At 47.8% G+C, this 17,306-nt stretch overlaps 1 protein-coding gene across 3 annotated transcripts in view; it reads left to right on the top strand.

Annotated features, from left to right (window-relative positions):
- Positions 1 to 10,675: 10,675 nt before the first annotated feature.
- The window catches only part of NPRL3 (NPR3 like, GATOR1 complex subunit), a 33,224-nt gene continuing 26,593 nt past the window's right edge, over positions 10,676 to 17,306 (top strand). The window contains exons 1-2 of one of the 3 annotated variants that reach the window (XM_070779313.1): positions 10,676 to 11,102; positions 16,179 to 16,338. In XM_070779313.1, the coding sequence (XP_070635414.1) occupies positions 10,985 to 11,102; positions 16,179 to 16,338 (278 nt within the window). In that variant the 5' untranslated portion in view covers positions 10,676 to 10,984. The remainder of the gene's footprint in view (positions 11,103 to 16,178; positions 16,339 to 17,306) is intronic. The other 2 variants (XM_070779312.1, XM_019987917.2) reach the window with 2 other exon arrangements.

Genomic DNA, 17,306 nt, shown 5'->3' with positions numbered 1-17,306 from the left:
GTCAAGAAGAGACAGCTAACTGAAAACTGGGCAAAGTACTTTCATAGACATTCCTCTAAAGAAATCATAAAATGTCCAATAAACACGTGAAAAGGTGCTCAGCATCATTACTCATTAGGTAAGGTAAGGTAAGTCACTTCAGTCGTGTCCGACTCTGTGCGACCCCATAGACGGCAGCCCACCAGGCTCTGCCGTCCCTGGGATTCTCCAGGCAAGAACACTGGAGTGGGTTGCCATTTCCTTCTCCAATGCATGAAAGTGAAAAGTGAAAGTGAAGTCGCTCAGTCGTGTCCAATTCTTCGTGACCCCGTGGACTGCAGCCCACCAGGCTCCTCTGTCCATGGGATTTTCCAGGCAAGAGTACTAGAGTAGGGTGCCATTGCCTTCTCCGTACTCATTAGGGAAATGCAAATCAAAACCAAAAAAGATAGCACATCATACTCACTAAGATGGCTGTAATCAAAAACCCCAGCCTGAACTCTAATCCTAACCTTACCTACAGCGTATAGAATGGCTCTATTTAAAAGACAAAATGACGATTGTTGGTAAGGAGATGGAGAAATTAGAATCTTTAGACTGCTGATGGGAATGTAAAATGGTGCAGCCACTATGGAAGACAGCCTGGCAGTTCCTCAAAAGGTTAAACAGAGTTCCCACATGACTCAGCAATTCCATTCTGTAGTACACACCCAATAAAATACATCCATTTGAAAGCTTGTACTGTGTTCATAGCACCGCTATTCATAACAGCCAAAAAGTGCAGACAACCCAAATGTCCTTCAAGTGATGAATAGGTTGAATCAAGTATGGTATATAATCTAGACAGTGGAGTAGTGAAGTGAAGTGAAGTCGCTCAGTCGTGTCCAACTCTTTGCGACCCCGTGGACTGTAGCCCACCAGGGTCCTCCACCCATGGGATTCTCCAGGCAAGAATACTGAGTGGGTTGCCATTTCCTTCTCCAGGGAATCTTCCCAACCCAGGGATTGAACCCAGGTCTCCCACATTGCGGGCAGATGCTTTAACCTCTGAGCCACCTGGGAAACCCCAAGTGGCGTAGTATCCAGTCGTAAAAAGGAAGGAAGTACTGATACGTGAGTGAATCTTGAAAAAATTCATATTGTATGATTCCGTTTACATAAATGTCAAGAACAGGCAAGTCCTTAGAGACAGATAGTAGCTTAGGGAACTTGCCTAAGTGGTTAACTTGTCCAGTGGTTAAGAATGCAAGGGACATGGGTTCAATCCCTGGTCCGGGAAGATTCCACACGCTGAGGGGCAACTAAGCCCATGCACCACAACTACTGAGCCTAACACTCTAGAGCCTGAGCTGCGACTACCGAAGCCCACCTGCCTAGAGCCTGTGCTCCACAAGAAACCAGCACACGAGAAACCCACGCACCACAACTAGAGCGCAGCCCCTGCTTGCTGCAACTAGAGAAAGCCTGCGTGCAGCAGCGAAGACTCAGCACAGCCAAAAACGAATTAATAAAATTAAAAAAAGATAAAAGTCGATTAGGTTTTCTGGAGCCAGGGTAGTTGGGGGTCTGTGACTGTTAATGGGGCTGGGGGTTCTTTCGAGGTAATGAAAAGTTTCTAAAATTGTGGTGATGGTCACATAACTCTGAATATACAAAACCCCACTGAATTGGACACTTAATTTTTTTTCTTTTTTTTTGGTCTGTGCAGCATGGTATTTGGGATCTTAGTTCCTTGATCAGGTATCACACCTGTGCCTGCTGCAGTGGAAGTGCAGAGTCTTAACCACTGGACCACCAGGGAAGTCCCAAATTGCACACTTAAAGTGGCGGGATGTATGGTATGTGAATTTTATCTCAATTAAGGTGTTAAAAGATGGGGTGATGTCATTCCTCCATCATTATTTTTCTTTTCCAAAACGATTTTGGTGACTCTGGTTCCTTTGCCTTCCCATGTGAGTTTTTGTTTGTTGTTCAATTGCTCAGTCGTGTCTGACTCTTTGTGAATCCATGGACTGCAGCATACCAGCCTTCCATGTCCCTCATTATCTTCCGGAGCTTACTCAAACTCATGTCCATCGAGTCAGTGATGCCATCCAGCCATCTGGTCTTCTGTCGTCCCCTTCTCCTCCTGCCCTCAATCTTTCCCAGCATCAGGGTCTTTTCCAATGTTCACATCAAGTGATGAAAGTATTGGAGTTTCTGCTAGCATCAGTCCTTCCAATGAATAATTAGGATTGATTTCCTTTAGGATTGACTGGTTTGATCTCCTTGCAGTCCAAGGGATTCTCAAGAGTCTTCTCCAGTGCCACAGTCAAAAGCATGAATCCTTCAGCACTCAGTCTTCTTCGTGGTCCAACTTTCACATCCATACATGACCACTGGAAAAACCATAGCTTTGACCATACGGACCTTTGTTGGCTAAGTGATGTCTCTGCTTTTTGAGTTTCAGAGTTAGTCAAAGAGTTACTTGCACAAAAGCCTAGGAGTTTTTCAGAATGGAGGTAAACGTTTCCTGTGTGGAGAGTTCTGATCACAGATATTTTGCTAAACTATTCTTAGAGAAAATTGTGAGGCTCAGACAAGCCCTCTGATTGGAAAACATGTGCACAAGAATAAACAAGTGTTGAGCACCTTCTGTGCTTGGAGTGTTACTGTGCTATGAGGCTTGCTTCTCCTAAGCCTGAGCCCGGGCTGATGAGACTGGAGGTCTGAGGGCGGGTGCTGCCTCCCGGGGTGCCTCCCCGCTGCTGAGCAGAGAGGGCGGGGATCTCCCGGGGCTGTCAGTTCCTGTCTGTGGCCTGGAGGCCGAGTCTGTCTTCCTGGAAGCCCCTTCCAGGTCTCCCCTTATGTTTCACAGCTGTGCCCTCTTCTCATGTGACAGGGTCTCCCTCTCCCAGGGTGTGCCCACCCTCTGCTGGCCTTGCGCTCGTGGTCACCTCTCCTGGCCGTGCTCTGCCTCTGGGCCCAGGTGTTCACAGGGTGTGTGACTTTGCCTCTCTGGGCTCACCCCAGAACTGATGAGCCCAGCCCTCCCTGCTCACGCCTGTTTCAGGAGACTCCAGGCCGCTGCCCACATCTAGGCCTGCAGTCAGGGTGTGCGAGTCTGATCCTGAGGCTTCAGCTCCCCAGAAAGAAGAGAAGGAAGGGAGACAGACAGGGACAGATGGACAGACTGGCAGAGAAAACAGACTGAGCCAGGGAGACAGAAGGGGCTGAGGAACACGTGGAAGTTCAGGCAGAAGGAGGGAGTCTGGAGGTCCTGGGTGAGGGTGGAGCTGACCTGCTGGACAAGGTAGGGGAGGCACAGCGGGGCCTCAGTGAGCGATGTGCCTTGGACAAGGCCCCCAGCTACAGCGTCCGGGGTCTTGGCCAGGAGTCAGTGTTGGGGGTGAGGAGTGTGGACTCCCGGCCTCCCGCCGTGGGGCTGGTCCTCACTCCCCTCTTGGCAGCACCTCCCCCATCCTTGGCTTTCACAGAACAGAGAGTCACAGGAAGCCACTTTGATTCTGAAACTTCCAAGGCCTGCAAAACATTGGTGTGGGCAGGCACCCTTTTTCTTTTACTTTTTTTCATTGTAAAATACAGTACAAGATTACGTCACAGTGTAATGAAATATTATAAGTCACATACTGAGCATCCCAGTCCTCCCCAAAGGTGACCCCAACCTACTTTCTTGCTTTACAGTAAGCTTTTACTACACACTTATGTGTCCTTGGACTTCCCTGTGGCTCAGATGGTACAGAATCTGCCTGCGACGCAGGAGACCTGGGTTCTATCCCTGGGTTGGGAAGATCCCCCGGAGAAGGAAATGGCTACCCACTCCAGTATTCTTTCCCGGAGAATTCCACGGACATAGGACATTGGTGGGCTATAGTCCATGGGGTCGCAAAGAGTCGGACACGACTGAGCAACTCACACTACTACTACTGTGTGTCCTTAGGCGCGTTAGTTGGTGTTGCCTGCCTTTGGCTGTCAGGTCCATGAGACAGTGTAGTGGGTCATCTCCCATCACCCACCTTTGTGACGTGCCCGAGGTGCTGTGGGCATCGGTTGTCGTCGCCGTGTTGTGCTTCCTGGTAGGGACATATCACAAGTTACCCAGGGTAACAGGGATGGACATTTGGGCTGTTTAGTTCTTGGCTGTTGTGAGCGACGCTGCAGTGAACATTCTGTTGGGTATATCCCCAGGATGGAGGCTGCTGGGTCCAGGGCGTGGAGTTCTCAGCTTCAGCAGTTAATGGCAGATGTTTTCTGGAGCAGTTGTACTGCCTGGCACTCACCTAGTGATGTGCGAGTTCCTCTTGCTCCTCACCCTTCTGAAAGTTTGTCACTTGGGTCCCGGTTGGAGGCGGGGTCTCAGGGTTCAGGTTTTCTGCTGGGTGTATACTGGCTTCTCACGTGGTCTTAATTTGCACTTTCTTGACACTGCTGAGCTAGGTCCCTGTTCACACAGTTGCTGTCCTTTGCATTACATTTGCATTTCCTTTTTTTGTGGAAGTTTCCAAGTCATGGCCATTTTTCTACTGTGTTGCCAGTCTTATTGATTTATAGGAAATTTAAAGAGATTCTAGGTAGGGACTTCCCTGGTGGTCCCACGGTTAGGAACTCACCTGCCAATGCAGGGGCTACGGTATGATCCCTGATCTGGGACGGTCCCACAGGCAGAGGCGTAGCTGAACCTGAACCACACATTGAAACTACTGACCAGCACGCCCGGAGGCCGTGCTTGGCAACAAGAGAAGCCGCTGCGGTGAGAAGCCTGCGTGTTGCAACCAGAGAGTAGCCCCTGCTCGCCACAACTAGAGAAAGTTGGCGTGCAGCAACGGAGACCCAGCGCAGCCATAAATAAATAACTAATTTTTAAAAGTACTAATGGACAGGGAGGCCTGGTGTGTTGCGGTTCATGGGGTTGCAAAGAGTCGGACATGCCTGAGCTACTGAACTGTACTGAATACTTACAAAAGTATTCTGGATGTAAGTTCTTTGTCAGTTTCATATATTGTACCTCCCCCAGGTCTGTACTTTGCCTGCACGCTCTTACTGCTGTTTTTGGTTGAGCAGAAATTTATAATTTTAATGCAGTCAAATTAAGTGATTTTTAAAAATTCAGGTAAAAAAAAATGTACCTTTCTATACGTAACAGCCAAAAGGTGAAAGTAACATAAATGTCCATCCATGGATGAATGGATCAACAAATGATGGTATTTCCATACAGTGAGATATTTACTAAACAGACATGAAAATGAAGCTGAGAAAGACTTAGGGCAGGAGAAAAGGACAATAGAGGATGAGATGATTAGATGGCATCACCGACTCAATGGACATGAGTTTGAGTGAACTCTGGGAGATGGTGAAGGACAGGAAAGCCTGGCGTGCTTCAGTCCAGGGGTCGCAAAGAGTCGGATGCAACCGAGTGACTGAAAACAATGTAAAGATGAAGCACTGACAGAACATGGATGAACCTTGAGAATATTACGCTAAGTGAAGGAGCTAGACATGAAAAGCCATATACTGTGTGACTCCCCTTATATGAAGTGTCCAGAACAGGCAAACCCAAAGAGACAGAAAGTGGACGAGTGTGTGCCAAGGGCTGGGGGCGGGGTTGGGGAGGATGGGATGATGAAAATATTCTGTAACTAGTGTGATCCTGGTTGTACTCATTATGGATATATGAAATGCTACAGAATTAACTTCACTTTCAAATGGTTAATTTTGTGTTATGCAAATTTTCCCTCAAATTTTTAAGAAGTGGAGTAAGCATTATGCTGAAGGCTGAGGTGAAGTGAACCTTCTACATTACTTTTCTAAGAACTTTGCCGTTTGGTCCTTCGAGCTGGCCACAGTCCACCTTGGATTGCTTTTGTGTGGAGTGAGGTGAGGTCTGCGGACAGGCTCTGGCTGGTGTGAACTGAGTGTTCTCGAAGTCCTGGGCGTGGTGTGGACTGGGCACTCTCATGTTGGGTGTTTGCCCCTCACAGCTCTGTGAGAGAAGTTTTATTTTTCAAGATGACGTGTTTTCAGATAAGGAAACACAGGCTCGGGAAGGTTACACGTTCACAGTTTCCATGGAGGAGGAGCAGCCCCAGTGGGCAGAGGAGACCGAGGTTTGCTGTGTGCGAGGCCTTCTGTGTCTGGTCCTTGCTCTCCCACTTGAAACAAGAGGGGCTGGGCCTGTGCAGGGCCTCAGGGCCCTGAGACCTGCTGGTCTCTGGGCCGAATTCCAAGTGCCAGGCTTGTTCTGAGCTTGTATACTGGGGCTGAGCTCAGAGGGGCTGTGGTCTCAGCAGAAGATTGAGACAGGGGTCTGCAAATGCTTCCTCCCCGCCTCCCCCAACTGAGAGCAACCCCTGGCTGACCCTGGGCAGGATGAGCTCCCTTGTGAGCCCTGGTTTCACTGTTTTAACCTCAAGCGTGTCCTCCACCTCACTCTTAGGACGGATGAGCTGCTGCCGTGTGACCTCGGCACACAGCAGCGTGAGTTCAAGATTATTGTTGTTCTTGTTGTAGGTGAACGATTTTCCTGGGCAGATACCCTGCGGTAGGGATGGTGGAGATATCACGTCGGTCTGAGATAGGGTTCGTGAGCCCCGCCTGGCGCTCGACCGTCGAGGGTGGCTCTATCGGGGCCAGACCGAGTGGCAGGGCTGATAAGGCCTAGCTGTCCAAGGAGCCTCCTGGCCCTGCCCTGGGTTAGGATTCGGTGCTTTCACTGCTGTGGCCCAGGTTCAGTCCCTGGTCAGGAAACTGAGATCCCACAAGCTACAAGGCATGGCTTCCCCTCAGAAAAGACAAAGAAAATGAGGACTTGGAGATGTGGGGCGCTGGCAGGGAGGCGTCTGAGGGCACACCCTGCAGTGAGCAGAGGCTGAGCCTGGCACGATGCTGCCCGGGAGGCTGTTAGTTCCCACTGTGCTTCCTGGTGGGGAATCAGAGTCCAAAGTGGGGCCACCTACCCTCAGTCCCTCTGCTGCCGGCAGCTGGCTGCATGGCCCAGGGAGTGACCATGAGCCCCTGGTTTCCCTGACAGCCCGGGAACACAGATGGACACGGACACTGAGGTGCCATTGGGGAGGGTGCTGTGGAATTCAGACCCCCACTCCCTTCAGTCCAGCCCGAGACAGTCCTGCATCTGAGCCTTGGGAAGGGATGTGTCCTGGTGAGCTCCCTTCACCATTCATGGATTCCAGTGCTTGTTACAATGAAAAGTCATGAGCCACACAGCCAGAAAATACACAATGAATGCTCTGGGGAAGGTTCCTAGCATGAAGTGGGCCCTGAGAGGGTAATATAGGAATGGTGGTTTCTGTACTTTTGGGCCTTACCCCAGCCCAAGCACAGCCAGTTCTGGGGTCATAGGCCCATCCAGTGGCGCAACAGCATGTCCAGGAAAGTCAGAAGAAGCAGACCTGAGCCAGAGTCCTGGCTTTCGTGTCTGGGTGCCCACAGATTCCCAATGTCCGGCAGGGAGGCCCCATCCATACAGCTCTCCCAGCCTCACCTCTTGCTCCTATGTCCTTGTTTCCATTCTGAGGACATTCATGGGAACTGGGGGAGAACTCGGAAACCTTTTGATGATACATAAAATCAGTATATTCTAGGGACTTCTCTGGTGGCCCAGTGGTTAAGAATCTGCCTTGCAATGCAGGGCACATGGGTTTGATCCTGCTGTGGAGTTACTTAGCCTGTGTGCTGCACGTACAGAAGTCCAGGCACTGCAATGAAGATCCTGCATGCTGCAACTAAGACCGGACACAGTCAAATAAGTAAATACAATATTTTAAAAAATCAATATATTCTAGACTGGAAAAAGGGCTTGCAGAATCTGTAACAGAGGTTAGCTGTGGTGGTGGTTTAGTCACTAAATCGTGTCTGACTCTTGCAACCCCATGGACTGTAGTCAGGGTCCTCTGTCCATGGGATTCTCCAGGCAAGAATATTGAAGTGGGTAGCTATTTCCTTCTCTAGAGGATCTTCCTGACCCAGGGATCGAACCTGGTTTCATGCACTGCAGACAGATTATTTACCCACTGAGCTACGAGAGAAGACACATTTGTGTTATTATCCTTATTTTACATAGAACATGAGGCCCTGTACGGAAGAAATGTCTCTTTCCTTATCCGTAATATCTATAGCATTTTTTAGGCCATGGATATAAAAGTATTTCACCAAAGAAAGATCCCATAAACAAAGGATAAACGGGCTTCCCTAGTGGTCCAGTGGTTAAGAATCCACCTTGGAATGGAGGGGACACCGGTTTGATCCCTGGTCCCAGATGAGGCAGAGCAACTAAGCCCGTGTACTGCACCGACTGCACCTGCAGTCTGGAGTCCTTGAGCCACAGCTACTGAAGCCCGTGTGTCCTAGAGCCCGTGCTCCGCAACGAGAGAAGCCCACATGTCGCAACCAGAGAAAAGCCCGCACACGACAATAAAGACCCAACTGCAGCCAAACATATAAGGAAGTAAGAAAGGTTTTAAAAAGGACACACAACACAAAAGGAAACATAAAGGCATTTCTTAGGCTCTGGTAAATAAGCAATACAGTTAATTCTGTTCCTCAGTAGTACAAAAATGCAACATGAGACATTATTTTCCTTTTTTGACATTTTTTTTGGGATTAAAAAAGTCAATGCTATGCAGTCCTGGGCAGGGCAATATGTTTGTGGGGAACATCTGAGACATTTCAGAGATATGTACCCATTACCCTGGGAGAGTCAACCCATGAGTATGTTCTTCAAAATACACATTTGTGTTATCCTCAGTGAAAGAGGTTACTTTGGCAATGAAAATGCCAAAGTTCCATTCCTGGAACTTCCTTGGTAGTCCAGTGGTTAGGAATCTGCCGTGCAATGCGAGGGATTTGGGTTCAATTCCTGGTCAGGGAACTGAGATTCCATATGCCTTGGAGCAATAAAGCCTGCATGCAGCAACTGCTGAGCTCACCTGCCAGGACTGAAGAGAGTCCGTGCGCCACAGGGGCGATCTTGCCTAATGCAGTGAAGGTTCTGCATGCAGCAACCAGGACCCAACACACACAACTAGATAAATAAAAGACAATGCTCCTTCTTTAGCCCATTGATTACTTTCCCATCCATCTGATGTGCTTGAAAAGATTTGAAAACAGTCGCAGTAGACTGTCCACCACAGTCACCTCCTGGGACCACAGGGGTGGGGTGGGTGGAGTGCTTTTTTTACTTTTTAAAAGCAGCTGCTCTGTGAGATAGAATTCACATATCGTACATTCCACCCATTCAAAGTGTGCAGTTTAGTGGGTTTTAGTATGTTCAGAGAGTTATGCAGCTACCACAATTTAGAACATTTTCATCACCCCAAAGGAACCCCCAGCCCCTCAGTTCCCACAGGTGGTGTCTAAAGATTCCGATTTCACCATTTGCTCACTATTTTTTTCCAAGTATAGCCATCCTAGTGGGTGTGATATGGCGTCTCTTTTTAGTTTTGATTTGTTGCTGTTCAGCCGCCCAGTTGTGTCGGACTCTTTGGGACCCCACGGACTGCAACAAGGCAGGCCTCCCTGTCCCCCACCAGTTTTGATTTGCATTTCTCTAACTAGTGATGTTTGAACATCTTTTCACGTGTTTCCAGGTTCCTTGTCTATATTCTTCAAAGAACTATCTATTCATGTCTTTTGCCCACTTTTTAGGGGGTCACTTGTGTTTTTCCTGTTGAGTTATGTTTTTTAAAAAATATATTCTGGATACAATTGTCTCATCAAATATATGACTTGCAAACATTTTCCCCCACTCCGTGGGTACTTTAATAACTTTTACAGCAAAGAAAGGCACATTTAGAGACATCCCTTGAGCCAGATCATGGCATCTGGTCCCATCACTTCATGGGAAATAGATGGGGAAACAGTGGAAACAGTGTCAGACTTTATTTTTTTGGGCTCCAACATCACTGCAGATGGTGACTGCAGCCATGAAATTAAAAGACGCTTACTCCTTGGAAGGAAAGTTATGACCAACCTAGATAGCATATTCAAAAGCAGAGACATTACTGCCAACAAAGGTCCGTCTAGTCAAGGCTATGGTTTTCCTGTGGTCATGTATGGATGTGAGAGTTGGACTGTGAAGAAGGCTGAGCGCCGAAGAATTGATGCTTTTGAACTGTGGTGTTGGAGAAGACTCTTGAGAGTCCCTTGGACTGCAAGGAGATCCAACCAGTCCATTCTGAAAGAGATCAGCCCTGGGATTTCTTTGGAAGGAATGATGCTAAAGCTGAAACTCCAGTACTTTGGCCACCTCATGAGAAGAGTTGACTCTTTGGAAAAGACTCTGATGCGGGGAGGGATTGAGGGCAGGAGGAGAAGGGGACGACAGAGGATGAGATGGCTGGATGGCATCACGGACTCGATGGACGTGAGTCTGAGTGAACTCCGGGAGTTGGTGATGGACAGGGAGGCCTGGCGTGCTGCGATTCATGGGGTCGCAAAGAGTCGGACACGACTGAGCGACTGAACTGAACTGAACCGAACTCGAGCCAGAAAGTTAGGCCAGGCAGCTTTCTATTTGCATTGCCGCAGGCTCCCTTGGCCAGAAGCAGGCCGCCGCCGGCACTGGGATAAGCCCAGCGCCCAGAGCCAGCGTCGCGCCTGCGCACACGGCAGCTTGCGCCTGCGCAGAGGTCGCCGGTCTGCGTACAGGGTGCTTCCGCAAGTTTGCCTCATACTGTCGCGAAGTCTCGCGAGCCTCTCGCGAGTGTGGGGTGCGGGACGGGCCGGTGGGCTCGGTGGGTCTGGCTCCGCTCGGCGCCCCGCCTCCAGCCTGCCCTCCTCAGGGCGCTGGGTCCCAGGTCCTCAGCTCCCCCCCGGGCCGCTCCTCCTCAGAGCCCCACCCGCCCCTCTCCCCAGACCCGTCCGCCTCCGCCGGGTCCACGGCCCGTGCTCCTCAAGGCGCTGGGTCCCGGGTCCCGGCCCCTCCCCCGCCCGGCGTCCTCGGGGCCCCTACCCAGGCCCCGGGCCGACCCCTCCCCGGGCTCCCGGCAGGATGGGGGACAACACCAGCCCCATCAGCGTGATTCTTGTGAGCTCGGGGAGCCGGGGCAATAAGCTGCTGTTCAGGTACCCTTTCCAGAGGAGCCAGGAGCATTCGGCGTCCCAGAAGAGTAAGTGGGCGCCGGGCGCCGCCTCCCTCGCTGTGAGCGGGGAAGCCGGCTACCGTGTTGTGTCCGTACTGGCGGTGCCTTCTCATCACAGAGTGCTGGGGAAGTATAGAAAAGTAAAAAGGAGCAGGAAAAGAATCACTCATAGTTTAAACATGTCAAATCACTGTTGCTAACGTTTCATCGGTTTCTGTAGACTTTTACCTGGGATAAAGCCACAATGTGAATGTATTCAGCTAGGATGAAGTTACGAAATGCAGGGACATCGGAGTTTTCTTTGGCTACTTCCCCTCAGTTCTGCTGCTCCTCCCCCGATAACCACTTTGAAAAGCGTTCCTCTTGAACATAGACACCAAATATATATCCACAAAAAAATAGTTTATTACTTTGGGCTTCTTCCCCCTCCCACACATAGGATGTTCTCAGTCGCTGTTTTTTTTCCATTGAACCGTCTGTCTTGAAGCTTTTTTCTGCCTAGCAGACAGATCACCTCCCTCTTGGTGTAGCGCACAGCTGCCTGGTAGGAACATACTCTTTCCCTGCGGATGGACATTTAGGTTACTTGTGGTTTTTCACTATTGTGGATGTTCAATTTATAATTAATTAAAAAAATTATTTTAAAATTTGTAAACATGGAAAAAGTTTTAAAGGCCCAGAGGAGTTTAGATTATGAAAAGGTGGTTCTTTCCTCTCATTGACCCTCAGCCACGCACATCCCTTGTAGGGTCAGATGCTGTTACCATTTTCCTGTGCATCTTTCTAGAATCTTAAGTGTAAATGCAAGCATATACGTACATTATTTTCTAAGCACAAGTGAACACGCTGTTCACACTCTCTGCCCTGTTTTCATTTTCACTTTACATGTTGGATATAGATTTAAAACTATGGTCAGAATCATAGGAAGAACTTACTATGGTTTATTCATCCAGTCCTCTGTTGACGGACATTTGTTTCCAGTCTTTTGCTAGCAGTGTGAATGTCTTTTATGTATGTTTTTTTTGTTCTGCAGAATATATGATCAGTTCCCAGAAATAAAATGTTTGGATCCTCGGGTTAATAGTGAGTCATGTGTTAAAATTTATTTATTTGGAGGAAGATTGCTTTACATTGTTGTGTTGAGCCATGTATTTTTAATAGATCAGATTTTTCTATGTTTGTTCATGAGATAGGTGAAAACTTTTATCCGATAGTAGTTTTAATGGGCTTTTGCCTTCTGACTGAGAGTGAGCATGTTTTCCTGTTTTTATAGTCATTTGGATTTCCTTTTGAGTTAAGAACCTACTCATAACCTTTGCTTAATTTCCTCTTGGATTGCTTGATTTTTTTGTTGTTGAAGAAGCTTTTAATATATTTAGGAAAAAATAGGCCTTTGTGACAAAGCTGTACGTTCTTAGCCAGTTTGCCTTTTGAGTTTTGATTTTTATGGAGTCAAGTTTTCAGTCTTTTTGTGGTTTCTGAGTTTTGTTCTGCATAGAAAGGCCTTCTGCTGTCCAAGATTATTAACAAAAGGAGTGTCTTGTTTTCCTGTGGAACATTTATTGTCTTTTCAAAAGATATTCTGTATAATTGCTTTATAATGTTGTGTTAGTTTCTTCAGTAAAACAAAGTGGATCAGCTTTATGTGTACATAATATCCCCTCTTCCTTGGACCTCTACTTCTCCACCAGCCCCCTCTCCCATCTAGGTCATCACAGAGCACTGAGCTGAGCTCCTTGTGCTGTATACCAGCTTCCCACTAGCTAGCTATCAGTATATATTTGTCAATCCTACTCTCCCAATTTGAGAAAAGGTAGAGGAACCAGAGTTCAAATTGCCAACATCCACTGGATCATCGAAAAAGCAAGAGTTCCAGAAAAACATCTATTTCTGCTTTATTGACTATGCCAAAGCCTTTAACTGTGTGGATCATAATAAACTGTGGAAAATTCTGAAAGAGATGGGCATATCAGACCACCTGACCTGCCTCTTGAGAAACCTGTATGCAGGTCAGGAAGCAACAGTTAGAACTGGACATGGAACAACAGACTGGTTCCAAATAGGAAAAGGAGTACGTCAAGGCTGTATATTGTCACCCTGCTTATTTAACTTATATGCAAAGTACATCGTGAGAAACGCTGGGCTGGAGGAAGCACAAGCTGGAATCAAGATTGCTGGGAGAAATATCAATAATCTCAGATATGCAGATGATACCACCCTTATGGCAGAAAGTGAAGAAGAACTAAAGAGCCTCTTGATGAAAGTGAAAGAGGAGAGTGAAAAAGTTGGCTTAAAGTCCAACATTCAGAAAACAAAGATCATGGCATCTGGTCCCATCACTTCATGGCAAATAGATGGGGAAAGAGTAGAAATAGTGGCTGACTTTATTTTTCTGGGCTCCAAAATCACTGCAGATAGTGATTGCAGCCATGAAATTAAAAGACACTTACTCCTTGGAAGGAAAGTTATGACCAACCTAGACAGCATATTCAAAAGCAGAGACATTACTTTGCCAACAAAGGTCTGTCTAATCAAGGCTATGGTTTTTCCAGTGGTCATGTATGGATGTGCGAGTTGGACTATAAAGAAAGCTGAGGGCCGAAGAATTGATGCTTTTGAATTGTGGTATTGAAGAAGACTTGAGAGTGCCTTGGACTGCAGGGAGATCCAACCAGTCCATTCTAAAGGAAATCAGTCCTGGGTGTTCACTGGAAGGACTGATGTTGAAGCTGAAACTCCAATACTTTGGCTACCTGATGCGAAGAGCTGACTCATTTTAAAAGACCCTGATGCTGGTAAAGATTGATGGCAGGAGGAGAAGGGGACGACAGAAGATGAGATGGTTGGATGGCATCACTGACTCAATGGACATGGGTTTGGGTGGACTCTGGGAGTTGGTGATGGACAGAGAGGCCTGGTGGGCTTCGGTTCATGGGGTCACATAGAGTCGGAATGACTGAGCGACTGAACTGAACTCTCCCCATTTGTCTTACCCTCCCCTGTCCCCACTGTGACCACATGTCTATTCTCTACATCTGTGTGTCTATTCCTGCCCTGCAGATAGGTTCATCTGTACCATTTTTCTTGTTTCCACATATGTGTTAATATATATTTGTTTTTGTTTTTTGGGTTTTTGTCTTAATATATTTGTTTTCTGTGTCTGTGAATCTGTTTCTGTTTTGTAAATAAATTTATTTGTATTATTTCTTAGATTCTACATAATCTATATTCTAGATAATCATATAATATTTTTCTCTCTCTGACTTACTTTACTAAGCGTGATAATCTCTAGGTCCATTCATGTTGCTGCAAAATGGCATTCCGTTGTAGGACTTCTTGGTGGCTCAGTGGTAAAGAATCTTCTTGCCAATGCAGGAGACATGGATTTGATCCCTGGTCCAGGAAGATCCCCTGGAAAAGAAAATGGCAACTCACTCCAGTATTCTTGCCTGGAGAACCCCATGGATCCTGGTATGCTATAGTCCATGGGGTCGCAAAGAGTCAGACTTGACTTGGTGACTGAACAACAACAACAAAATTTCATTGTATATGTGTACCATATCCTCTTTATCCATTCATCGGTTGATGGGCACTTAGGTTGCTTCCATTTCCTGGCTATTGTAAATAATGCTGCTATGAACACTGCAGTGCATTTATCTTTTTGAATTAGAGTTTTTGTCTTTTCTGGGTATATGCCCAGGAGTGGGATTGCTGAATCAAAAACTCTGTTTTTAACTTTTTAAGGAAGCTCCATGCTGTTCTCCATAGTGACTGCACCAGTTTATATTCCTACCAACAATGTAGGAAGATTCTCTTTTCTCTGCACCCTCTCTAACATTTATTCTTTGTAGACTTTTGGATGATGGCCATTCTGACTGGTGTAGTTGTAGTTTTGATTTGGATTTCTCTAATAATTAGAGAAATGGGCTTCCCTGATGGCTCAGTTGGTAAAGAATCTGCCTGCAGTGTAGGCGACCCAGGTTCGATCCCCGGGTTGGGAAGATCCCCTGGAGAAGGAAATGGCAATCCACTCCACTAATCTTGCCTGGGAAATCCTATGAACAGAGGAGCCTGGCGGGCTAACGTCCATGGGTTTGCAAGAGTCGGACACAACTTAGTGACTGAACCACCAATCTAATAACTAGAGATGTTGAACATCTTTTCATGTGCCTGTTGGTCATCTGCATGTCTGCTTTGGAGAAATGTTTGTTTAGGTCTTCTGCCCATTTTTGATTGTGTTACTGGTTTTTTTGATATTGAGTTATATGAGCTGCTTGTATACTTCGGAAACAAAGCCTTGTTGGTCACATCATTTGTATCACTAAATATTTTCTCCCAGTCTGTAGGTTGTCTTTTCATTTTGTTTGTGGTTTCCTTTGCTATGCAAAAGCTTAAGAGTTTGATTAGGTTCCATTTATTTTTACTTTTATTTCTTTTGGGAGCCTGACCTAAGAAAATATTGCTACAATTTGTGTCAGAAGGCTTTCCCTATCTTCTCTTCTGGGAGTTGTATGGTGTTGTGTCTTATATTTAGTTCCTTCAGCCATTCTGGGTTTACTTTCGTGTGTGGTGTGAGGAAGTGTTCTAATTTCATTCATTTTCGTGCAGCTGTCCTGCTTTCCCAAGGTCACTTGCTGAGGAGCCCGCCTCCACTGAATATTCTTGCCTTCGTGGTTGAGCATCGTTGGCCGTAGGTGTGCGGGTTTGTCTCTGGGCGCTCTGTTCTGCTCCAGTGGTCCCTGGGGCTGTTTTTGTGCCAGTGCCACACCGTTCTGATTACTGTAGCTTTGTAGTGCTGCCTGAAGTCTGGGAGGATTATTCTTCCAGCTCTGTTCTTTCTCCTCAGGATTGGTTGGCAACTCTGAGTCTCTTGTGATTCCATATAAATTTTAGGATTGTTTGTTCTAGTTCTGTGAAAAATGTCATGGGTAATTTGATTGAGACTGCATTAATCTGTGTAGATTGCTTTGGGTAGTATGGCCATTGAAACAGTATTAATTCTAATCCTAGAGCAGAAACCATCACTTTTAATGGTTCCACAACCTTCCCATATGTGGATGGGTCCTGTTTTCTTAGCTTTTCTCTCCTTTTGCCTTCACTCAGGTAAGCCTCGTAGCAGATACGCTGTCAACAGTGCCGGAGAGCATGCTGAAGACCAGGATGGGGACCCCAGGTACGGGCTCTGCAGCCGCTCCGTGGGCGCCGGCCCCCTGTCGACCCAGACATTTCCCCCCTCAGGAGCCCAGTTCCTCTTCTCCACTTGGTGGGTGTTTCAGGCAGACTGACATGGGATTGTGGTGCCCGTCTCCGGCTTTCTTTGTGACTCGGTTCCGTGATCCTGCTGTGGGCTGTGTGGTTGGTGGGACAGGCTGGAGACTAGATGGGAGCGTGTCCCTACGGGATGTTTGTATCCCACGAGAGGAGCACGGAGGAGGGGACCCTGGTGCTGTCCTTGGACCCGCGTCCTCAAGCTCGTGTCCAGAGGTTGAATGTGGGTGCTTGGGTGCAGCACAGCATGTCCGGGTGGTACGGCGGGCTGAGAGCCAGTGCTGCTGTGACCTGGGCTTAGGGCCCAGAGGAAAGCAGCTCCCGTTCCTTCTGGGCATGCTCCCCCCTTCTCTCTGGGAAGTGCTCTCAGGGTGGCAACCTTGAGAAATGGCCACATCTGCCTTCTTACATTCATTTTAAAGCTTAAGAAATAATGGTACAGTCCCAGATGAAGGAGACAAGATCGTGACCTGCGAGTCCTGCGTGAGAGTGTATCCATGGGAAGGCATCCGTGGGCCCCGGCCTGCACCCTGGCCGTGTGAGGCGTTAGTGTCGTCTCCCTAGGTTCTCTGACGTGGCGCCTGCCATCGCCTCGTGTGTTTTCTCTTCTCTTCTGTGAGAATGTGGGGGCCTCTGGCATGACCGCCGACTGGCTCTGAAGGGGGTGGGTTTTGGAAGCAGCAGGAGGAGGCAGGGATGTGGGGGCTGCTGGGTATCATGTGGGTCATTCTGCTTGACATCGAGGCCTGTGGATGTCTTGTCCTTTAAAGTGGCGCCTGGAAACAGACTCTTGGCTGTGAGGCGCATAGAAAGGCGTATTGCACTGCACACCTACTGAGTGCGTTTTGGCCCCCTCCTCCTGTGTCACAGGTGGTCCAGAGCAGGGCTGGCCACCTGCCTGCCTTCCTTCAAGCTCTGCGGATGTGAGGCTCAGCCCACTGAAGACTCAGAAAGAGCTCTTGG

Source organism: Bos indicus, chromosome 25, assembly GCF_029378745.1.
Source record: "Bos indicus isolate NIAB-ARS_2022 breed Sahiwal x Tharparkar chromosome 25, NIAB-ARS_B.indTharparkar_mat_pri_1.0, whole genome shotgun sequence".
Taxonomy (NCBI): domain Eukaryota; kingdom Metazoa; phylum Chordata; class Mammalia; order Artiodactyla; family Bovidae; genus Bos; species Bos indicus.
The sequence above is the reverse complement of the archived record's forward strand: the minus strand, read 5'-3'. Positions and strand labels throughout refer to the sequence as shown.